The sequence below is a fragment of the Ahaetulla prasina genome, chromosome 3 (genome assembly GCF_028640845.1).
Source record: "Ahaetulla prasina isolate Xishuangbanna chromosome 3, ASM2864084v1, whole genome shotgun sequence".
NCBI classification, from domain to species: domain Eukaryota; kingdom Metazoa; phylum Chordata; class Lepidosauria; order Squamata; family Colubridae; genus Ahaetulla; species Ahaetulla prasina.
The window spans coordinates 82,088,748-82,099,795 of record NC_080541.1 but is presented as its reverse complement, the minus strand read 5'-3'; the positions used below and the strand labels follow the sequence as shown (position 1 = coordinate 82,099,795).

General features: G+C 38.5%; 1 protein-coding gene across 1 annotated transcript in view; it reads right to left on the bottom strand.

The window, feature by feature from the left end:
• Positions 1-5,886: 5,886 nt before the first annotated feature.
• Positions 5,887-11,048, bottom strand: part of F13A1 (coagulation factor XIII A chain) — a 142,174-nt gene continuing 137,012 nt past the window's right edge. Inside the window, exon 15 of the mRNA XM_058175275.1 lies at positions 5,887-9,323. Within this exon, the coding sequence (XP_058031258.1) occupies positions 9,176-9,323 (148 nt within the window). The 3' untranslated portion in view covers positions 5,887-9,175. The remainder of the gene's footprint in view (positions 9,324-11,048) is intronic.

Below are 11,048 nucleotides of genomic sequence, written 5' to 3'. Positions count from 1 at the left end.
AAAATGAGTAGATGTGGGAAATACTTGTCAAATACATACTCTCCTATTCCATTTTTTCCAGTGATTCATTAAAAAAGTTATCTAGGCAATCCACATTCCCGCTAGGTAAACTCTTCACAAATTTCCAGCAATGTATTTATTTATCTATCTGATTCATTTAGGTCAGGGGTGTCAAACTAAAGGCCCAGGGGGCAGATCTGGCCCCAGCTGCCCTCCCGAGCTCCAGTTTTGCTGGCAGAGGGTTGTAGGAGGCTGTCGCAACGGAAAATGAATAGAATAGAATAGAGTAGAACAGAATTTTTATTGGCCAAGTGTGATTGGACACACAAGGAATTTGTCTTGGTGCATATGCTCTCAGTGTACATAAAAGAAAAGATACGTTCATCAAGGTACAACATTTACAACACAATTGATGGTCAATATATCAATATAAATCATAAGGATTGCCAGCAACAAGTTATAGTCATACAGTCATAAATGGAAAGAGATTGGTGATGGGAACTATGAGAAGATTAATAGTAGTGCAGATTCAGTAAATAGTTTGACAGTGTTGATGGAATTATTTGTTTAGCAGAGTGATGGCCTTCGGGAAAAAACTGTTCTTGTGTCTAGTTGTTCTGGTGTGCAGTGCTCTATAGCGTCGTTTTGAGGGTAGGAGTTGAAACAGTTTATGTCCAGGATGCGAGGGGTCTGTAAATATTTTCACGGCCCTCTTCTTGATTCGTGCAGTATTCAGGTCCTCAATGGAAGGCAGGTTGGTAGCAATTATTTTTTCTGCAGTTCTAATTATCCTCTGAAGTCTGTGTTTTTCTTGTTGGGTTGCAGAACCGAACCAGACAGTTATAGAGGTGCAAATGACAGACTCAATAATTCCTCTGTAGAACTGAATCAGCAGCTCCTTGGGCAGTTTGAGCTTACTGAGTTGGCGCAGACAGAACATTCTTTATTGTCCTTTTTTAATGATGTTTTTGATGTTAGCTGTCCATTTTAGATCTTGCGATATGATAGAACCTAGAAATTTGAAGGTTTCTACTGTTGATACTGTGTTGTCTAGTATTGTGAGAGGAAAATGGAGTTTGGGAGCCTGTTTTTGCTGGCAGAGCGCTCGGGCCATCCCAGGCACCCCTGACACGAGTGACGTTGAGCTGGCCATGTCAAATCTGGCCATGCCTACTCCGCCCCCCCGAGGTCAAACAGCCCTGATGCAGCCCTCTATGAAATCGAGTTTGACACCCCTGATTTAGGTGATCGTTTCTAAATATGCTTTTCTGCTGCACCTTTCCTTATGTTTTTAAATTACAACTTCTTTTAACTCTGATACATTAAAATGCCACTTAGCTCTGATTTCTGGTTTATCAGCCTAGCTCTTGAAGTGCACGTTGATTTTATCCAGCCCTCCCAGACCTTGGCCAAAATTTTGCAAATTTTCTAGACACTCACTCACCTGTTCCAGATACTAACTCAACTTGCATGCTTTTCTTTCTGCGTGCGTGTATGGGTGCGTGCACTCTTAACACACAGTCCTTATTCCTTTTGCTGTTTTAAAATGTGTTTGGCATTTGGCTGAAGCTATCAATAACATCAAAAGTTAAAATAAATAAATATGTCATCAATGAAAAGGGCCTTAATAGTTGAGGGTAGCTCTGTGATGTGGCTTTTTGAGGATCAAGCAACGGAGTTTGGATCTGGTCATTCTGCGAAACTGCATGGATTTACTAAGGTCACTGTAGCGCACTGTAGCACTCTGGAGCTTTGTGTCACTTCCATCTGAATACACCTGAAAGTGCCTGGTAAAGGGAGGTGAAAAGACAGGTCTGGGTGTTTTATTTTGAGAGCAGAGGTCTTCTATTCTTAGCTGCTGAAGGAAGCTGATGTCTGGACTTGCTTGTCGATGCTGCTATAAGATAGCTTGTGACACCCTCGTTTTTCTTTTCTCCCTCAGGAGCTTCAGTGAGATTGAAACAGGATGAGACACAAAACTATCCGTTGCCCTACGTCGTCTTGTATCTTCTGCTCCAGTGATGGAGATGTTGGTGCTCCATTTTCTCTGCTTCCCTCTTCATGAGGAAGCAAACAAACTGAAATGGGAATAGTTGGTGTTGCAGGATCCAACTGGGGTCAGTGACCGGGACCAGACGTTTTGTCTTCCAAGCTTTCAGATTTGTCCTGGAGGCCATCTTCAAGGAACTTCTCTCTGAAATTCCCTGAGGAGAGAAGTTCCCTGAAGATTGGCTCCAGGACGAGTCCGAAAGCTTGGAAGACAAAACCTTTAGTCCCGATGATTGACCCAGACTGGATCCTGCAACATTATCCTGGGACATGTATATTTACCTTCATTCATAGGTATTATTGTTTTTATTTGCTAGGCTCAGGAGCAAACAATATCAACAGTTCCCCAAAGTAAAGTGCAAGCCTGAACTAAAGCAGCAATAATCAATAGGCTTAGGAATATTCCTATTGAATTCAACGGGATTTCCTTCAGAGCAAAAAGTTTAGGATTGCACTATAGGCTGTGTTCTGGACAGCTAGTCTATAGAAGGGCAAGGGACTAAGGACAATTTGCATTATGCCATTTTGCAGGTTGTGAATCTCAGCCTTCCGGTTGTGTTATACTTTTCAAAACTTCTCAGTTTTCCTGATTTTACAAAGAACATTCAGAAAGGTCCAACAGAAGCTTTCTTGTGTTGTGTTAATCAAGCTTGGCATGTCTATTATACTATGGATTTTATACAGTGCAATATAAAATGGGTTTCTATGCAGAAGAAAACCTTAAGTGTGCCTACTGCTCAAGTCAAGACAAATAAATATTATTGATATTTGCACATATAATAAACTACCGTATATATACACAAAAACCTTGTTATTGAGTGTTTCCAATAGAGAGGGAAAGGTATTAATTACCCTACATTCATGAACAGAATATTATTTGCTCCACACATACTCCTAGATTCTCTCTCAAAGAGAAAAGCAAAGTATTAACAGTAATAATACTAGTATTGTATGGTAATAATAGTAATAATTAACATTTTTTGCAAAGTGTTTCCAACCCATGTACTGTATTTGTCATGCATGTTTGTATGTGTGGAGGACTATTCTCCCACTATATGAAAACACTCGAGATATTGATAAATGCGTGGAAAAGGTCTGCTTCTCAGAACCACTGCATGTAAAGACCTTGTAATAAAACCTCCTGTTTTTAATGAGAAGTACATCTGACAGGAGGGTTATTGGAGCAGTGAAGCAGTACGATAAAAGGGCAGAGGAGACATCCATAAATGAAGAAACTTGGTTGCTAAGAAGTTCATAGAACGATGAACAGGGTTGGAAGGGATTTTGAAGGTCTTCTCATCCAATCTCTACTTAGTGCAGGAATCTTAATACCGTCTTAGACAAATGGCTATCCAGCCTTTGCTTGAAAACTTACAGTATGGAGCAGCCATGACTGCAGGAGGCAGGTTCAGGGGTGAAATCCAGCAGGTTCTGGAGAACCGGTAGCGGAAATTTTGAGTAGTTCAGAGAACTGGCAAATAACACCTCTGGCTGGCCCCAGAATGGGGAGGCAATGGAGATTTTGCAGTATCCTTCCCCTGCCACACCCACCAAGCCACACCACACCTACCAAGCCACGCCCACAGAACCGGTAGTAGAAAAAATTTGGATTTCACCACTGGGCAGGTTGTTCTACTCCTTGGTAGTCTCAAGGTCAGGAAATGCTTTCTTATTTTAATTAGGATCTGTAAAGTTTCCACCCATTTGTTTTTTTCCTGTCCTCTGGAACAATGAAGAATAAATCCACACTATTTTCCTTATAACAACCTTTCAAGCAGGGGTGAAATGTAAAATTTGTTACTACCGGTTCTGTGGGTGTGACTTGGTGGAGGTGGTGGTAATGTGACTGGGTGGGCGTGGACAACTTTTTTTAAAAAAATTATTTTTAAAAGCATTTTTTCTACAAAAATGCTGAAGAGGCTGTAGAAAAAATGCTTCTAAAGGGTTCTGGAGATCCCAGCTGAGTCGCGCGATCATCAGAGGCTTTTTTTTTTTAACTTTTAAAAGCATTTTTTTGGCGGAAGAAAAAATGCTTTTAAAAGTAAAAAAAAAATATCTGATGATCGCGTGGATCAGCTGGGCATGGCCGGGGGTGGCACGGATTTTTGCTACCGGTTCTCCGAACAACCCACTGCCCTCACTACCGGATCGGGTGATCTGGTCCAAACCGGGAGCATTTCACCCCTGCTTTCAAGTATATGAAGACTGCTGGAACTTCTTTTCTTTGCCTTTTCTTTTTTTCGGGCTCAACTTTCCCAGTTTGTTTAACCATGGATTTAGCTTTCAAGCCCTAACTTCACTAACTTCATTCTTAACCTCTGTTACTTCTCCCCATTAAATCGTAACTCTCAAAGATGGGAGACGTGGCAATCATTTTTTTAAACTTACTGTTGTGCCTTGCCCGCCCTCCTCTCCTCAGCCTGGCCCCTCCCATCTCCTGTTATCCGATTCAGAGTCTGATAATGAAGAGAAACGACCTGGCTTGCCTCCAGCCCCCAGCCCTGGCACCATGCCCGGACAGAATGTCCGGAATGAACAAACAAACCTCACTCCCACAGCGTGTGAGCACGAAGCCAGCCACGTGCTAGAATTGCCAGCAGCAGATCAGGAGGAAGGGAGTTCACAGTGGACGGATCCCCGCTTCCGGAGAATTGAGAGGCGATGTCAGCAAAAGGAAGGGAGAGGCAGGCCTGGATAAGTGCTGAGTCATGGAGCCACACCCCATGGCCTATATAAAAGACCAGCTTGAGTCAAGCAATTTGAGTCAAGCAAAGTCTCATCTGGTTTGCTGAAGTCACACCTTGGATTCCTGCCTGCCTGAGAAATCTGAAAGGAATTTGGCAAAGCTGCAGAGGCTTCGTGGTCACAGACTTCCCAGACCCGGCCATCGGAGGGGGAGGGGGACACGACACTTACACAGTACTGATTGCAAAAATGGTCAGTCTTTTATCATGTTGCCCAAAGTCATATATTTGCCATTGTCAAATATTTCATCAAATAATTAGATATTTAGGTTGTGGAGGAAGCCATGTTTACTTACAGAACAAGATGCAAATACATATCTATCTATGGCAATGTGATCACCAATATCTCAGCCGACATTTAAAAAGAAACTCAGCTAAATGAAGGATAGACAAATTGATTAATTAAAGTTTGCTTGCTTTTCATATAGCCCCATGTGGGTTTATTTAAAAGAAAGTTTATTCAATTGAACCTACGTTCAGAAATTGTATAAAGAAGATCGTAAGTCAAGTATCGATCCCACTTTTCCTGGCAACATTAAATATATGGCATACTTTAGTTTTCTCCCAATATGATTTTTCCATTTCCCAGGAGCTCTGAAATTTTTTTTGGCTCTCCACCCAAGAATTTAAGAAAGCCAAACCCTGCTTAGTTTTCGAGATCAGGGGTGTCACACTTGCTGCCCACGGGTCGGATGGATCACATGCTGGCCACACCCACCCCTGGTTTAGCGAAAAGGGGGAAAGCCACAATACGTCATGTGATGTGGCGCCATGAGTTTGACACCCCTGGCCTAGATGCTTCTGCTTGCTATAACATAGATATCATCAACTGTATATGTAATCACCTTCCTGATGAAATAAAAATCCAGAGTTAACCTGGCAATTTTGATCTAGAGGTTTTGCAGACGTGATCTAAGGCTCTTTTGGGTGCTGTGGTGTACAGCATTGCCGATCCCCAATTTATGACAATAGGTGCACCTATCATGTAAAATGCAATCCAGCGTATCTAGGAAATGGCAGATTAGGAGCAGACTGTCTAAAGGAAGTAAAATGTATGCTCTAAATTCAACCAACCAGAACTGGAAGAGACTCATGCAGGCAAGGTGATTCTTTTATTGCATTAGTTTGTGGTAATAGAATAGAAAAGAATACTTTATTGGCCAAGTGTGATAAGACACACAAGGAATTTGTGCAAAGGCTTTCAGTATACATATAAACAACAAAGTAATATAATCCTAAAATACCAATAAGAGAAGTTGGTAGAAGAGATGAGAAGGATAATAGTAATACAGCCATACTACTTGGGTAAATATCCTTAGATATAAGCTTTTAAGACACAAGTGAAAAGAAGATTAACAATAGCTGACTTTGGTGTAAAGCAGTATAATCAAATTTTACATACAAACTGACTTCATTAACAATGCGCACTTAATTAGATAATTTCTCAAAGGAATAAACTCATGGCATATCAAAAGAGGCTCATTATCAATGACCACTTAAAATTGCCTTGCTGGGGTCTTAAGTTGTTCCCGCAAATTCCATCCAAGGTACAGTATGTTATTATCAGCCAACTCAAATTGAGACTTGAAGTAGAATATTCCACAAGCAACTTTTCTTCTGAAACAATGGTTTGGCTTCAGGTCAAAATAAATAATTTTGATGATAATTGGGAAAAAGTAAAGTCTTCCTTGCCAAGCTCAACTGCTAATAATTTCATGAGTCTGGCGATATAGTTTTCTTGGCAACAGTAGGTGTCTGGTAGTATCTTTTCAGACAAATGTTATTAAAAGGCAAAAGCTTTTATGAGTTACAGCTCAGTTGCTTTTCAGTAAAACATATTATTCTGCCACTAGACTCCTCCTGATTTTTTTGGCTCTATACGTAGTCCTCAATTTACAACAGTTCATTTAGTGACCATTTGAAGTTACAACAGCACTGAAAATAGTGACTTATTACTGTTTTTGACACGTATGACTGTTGCCGCATCCCCATGGTCATGTGATCAAAAATCAGATGCTTGGCAACTGACTCATATTTATGATAATTACAGTGTCCCAAGGTCACGTGGTGTAACCTTTTGCAACCTTCTGACAACCAAAGTCAATGGGGAAGCCAGTTTCACTTAACAACCATATTACTAACTTAACAACTGCAGTGATTCAGTTAACAACTGGGCAAGAAAGGTCATAAAATGGGGCAAAATTCACTTAACAAACGTCTCACTCAGCAATGAAAATTTTGGGCTCAATTATGATCATAAATCAAGGACTGCCTGCATAGACTTACATGGCTGCCCTCTTACAGTGTTGGTAACAATACAGAATTCATTTTTTAATGTCATCTTCTGAGTTGTTCTGATAGCTTCCCATCCAAATAGTAACCATGGTTCTACTTAGCTCTTTGAGAACAGAGTTGGTTAGGATAATGTCACCTTGTAAGTTTCAAGAAAGCAAATTTCTATGATTTTGAAAATCTAGAGCAGATTTCTTAAAATTTGCTTAATAACACAGCATGGCTGATCTTGCCTATAAAGGAACACAGCTTGAGGATCGGTGTCCCAGTGTTGGATTTAACCCCTTGCAATTTCTACCAAAACAGAGACGTGAAGTAGGCACTGAGCCATGCAAGGACAGATAGGATAGCCTTTAAGGATGGGATGTCTTTTTATTCCTCTTATATATCATCCTAGATGCCTCTGCTAGCAATCAGTAATCACGGCCAATTGATATTCTAGCAAGTTCAACCCACAATTTGTATGTATTTAACGGCAATAGTTAGTCACAATTAGACACCACCTATCTCAGAATACTTTGGTTACCCCGATAGACCAATCATATTAATATTTGCAACTGAAATTGCTGGTAAGCCACTGAAAGGAATGTATCTGAGCAGCTGCATTGACTGTTGAGAGGAGGTTCAAATCCACTCTGAAGCTGCATGGCCATTCAAAAGGGACAGAGCATCTCATCCACCATTGTTCTGATTTTGATTTCGCCCACTTCAAGCATAGCTGCAGCTGTGCTTCTATTCTCAGCGAAATCTCAAAGATGCCCTCTGGATATATGACTCGCTAACAGAAGTGCTAAAGCAAATCTCATGACTTCTTTAACTCTTCCCCATGAAAGGCAAGGTGGCTTCTACACAACAGGCCTCGACAGACAGTGCTCAAAATGCTGGTAAGAATCAAGTTATAATGAAAGGCAGGGGGAGAAAGTAAAAATTCAACCTATGTTTTCAGAATCAAACTCTCACTTTGCACACATCGAAGCTTGTTGGGAATAAAAGACAACAAAGAGAACATTTTATTGCCCTGATTTTTTCTCTCTCTTTCAAAGTATCTATGGGATAGCAAGTTTTAATTAAAATAAACATTCAGAATGCTCTAGAAGCTGAAATATTTTAAAATTGTTCTGATTTTAATTTGTAACAGCATATATTCTTATTATTAGTTGGGAACTAATTATCACTTGAACTTATTCATATTGAGTAATTTTCTGTTGTCTGTTGAAATAATTCTGTTTGGTTTTTTTATTGGTGCCCAGTTATTGTCTTTTAGTAATGTTTATGTCAGTTTGGGACAAAAGAAGACTCAGTCCAGTGCTGAATCTCAGCAAAGACATCGATGGGCAAAGAAAATCAGTGTATGTAAATGTTGCTGTTTAATTTGATACGATGGAATACTTTACCTGACTGTGGTCTCTTCCCATAATCCTAAAAGTTTTATCCAAAAACTTTCTACTATTGACCTCACCCCATTCCTAAGAGGACCATAAGGGGCATGCATAAGCGCACAAACGTGCCTACCGTTCCTGTCCTATTGTTTTTTTTCTTTTCTTCTTCCTATATATATGCTTATACCTCCTTATATTTACTCATATATGTGTTTATATACTATATAATCTTTTGTATGATACCTACATATATTGTTGTGATAAAAAAAAAAAGCGCGTTGTATCAGGAAGTAGGAGACTTGGACTTAAATTGCTTCTGGGCCATCTATCTTACTCTCAATCAAAATCTCATGAGTTTGAGGCTTAGTGTTTAATCACAATCCCTTGGTTCAACAGATTTTACAGTGTTGTTTGTGACAAAAGTGGGGATTATGTACCTCATGTAATTAACTTTGAGGAAAGGAATGATGTAAATGAATGGGTGGATATTTGTATATGTTTATATGAACTTGATCTTTCATCATTTTGAGTGGAAAAAACCCCCTCTGAAAATAAATTGGGGGAAAAAAATAGAAAGCATATGCGCAGAATATATGTTTGGCAACTTCTGGATTATAGCAGAAGTTTGAAAATGCAGTTCTTTCTTTTACTTTCCTGTCATGAAAGGTGGAATTACTGAATTTAAAAAAAAGGAAAGAAAGGAGAAGATCTTTACTTGGCACTCTGAATATTGATGTCTAGCTCGCCATAGACATGTCGTAAGGCATCACAATTCAAGCTTGAAATCAACTTTCGGAAGCCATGCTGCTTTGGAACGTATTTATCTTCCCAGATTAAGGTTGAATTCCGTGCAATCTCTCTGCAGTGAAATACAATAATGCAAACATAGTTTGACATGGTTTATAAATCTAATATATAAACTAGCATTCTTGGTAGTAGAAAAAAGAATCTTTGATTTGAACAGATAACCTATCTCCAATTATTGGGGTTATTTTAAAGCCTAAAAAAATGTACACATATCTAGACAACCTAAGCAAATACACAATCATCATTCAGAGGCATATTCTTTTTTTAGACAACTTACGAATGAGATCTGTTTATTTAACTTACAAGGTAGTTGTAAGAAGAATGGATGATTTTACACCAGGACTGCAATATTAGATCGTTTGTTTTAAAAATTAAATTTTGCTCAGTTTTTTTTCTAGATATAGATCTGACTTCGCCCTGTATATATTTGTCTTCACTTGTCTGTTTTTCCCCCCTACTTTGGGCAAATTAAAGTTGTAGAAAGGTGATTTAAATCAAGATAATAATGGTAGTAATAATAGTTGTTTTACTCCATTGCTGTGTCCCCATTTGAATCCAAGACTCTTAATGAAAAATATACACATGGAAGGTGGGACTGGATTATCTATGGATCTGCTTAGCATGTGGTTTGGCTTTTAGATCTTTAAGCTTTGATTTGATAACAAGCAATTTCAGAACTGTTTCCACTTAAATCTTGACTTTATAGTAGCATGAACAAAATCTTGAATGCTCGTTGAAGCTGGTGACTACAGTGTAGTAGAACACAGATTTTTGTATAAATCTTGATGGCTTAAAATAACCTCTTGCATATAACTTTGTCAAGGAAGAAATAATGCAAACTAGAAGACTGGGCATGTCATTTCCAAAAGGACTTGTTCAGAAATAAGTAAAAACAAAACTGGAGGAGGAAAAAAGTATTATTTTTTTTTGCTAATGAAATAAAATCAAACTAATTTGATTGACTTGGAATAATGTGGTGATGGATGATTCTTGGTAATGTGTTGAGCCGTCAAGGTGGACTGGTCATTTATCATCTTCAATATAATGAGGAAAATGGGATGAATATTTAAACAATCTGTGTTGGTTTATTTCTATGACTTTAATTTACCACAATCATGCCAAATGAAAATGTAATTCAGTACAACACACCTTACATTGAAATAGTTCCATAATTTAACACAAGAACAGGAAACCTATAGCTCACGAGTAACTGCTATATTACAACTTCCCACAGATCCAAACAACATTGACAATGATATAAAATACTAGAAATTGCTGTTCAGCAATATCTAGATGATTGTAGATTCTTTGCTCTTGCTCTTATTCTTAAAACCACTCTTTCAATATCATTATAAAAATAAATATAAAAATGGTAGCAGAAAACTAAAAAAAATCAGTAAGCATTTAAAATAATTTTAAAATAACAGAACTAGATTAAAATATTATGTTACAAATTACCACTGAAAGAAAGGTTCAATTTGTATATTAATGCAAGCTCAAGAATTTCCCCCTTTTTAATTATTTTAAAAAATTTAATTACTTTTAAAAACCAATTCTTATGGTTACTGAAAGAAAGAAAGAAAGAAAGAAAGAAAAGAAAAGAAAAGAAAGACTGACTAACTGGCTTTTCTCCTTTTTTCCCTCTTGCCTTTTGAGGAAGAGCTTCATAGCCAACAACCTAGCATTCTCTTTGTGGGATCTGAAGTTGAGGAATTGGGAAGAAAGGTGAAAGATGCTTTCCCTCCAATAAGTGAATGAAATCGAGGGGAGGGAGGGA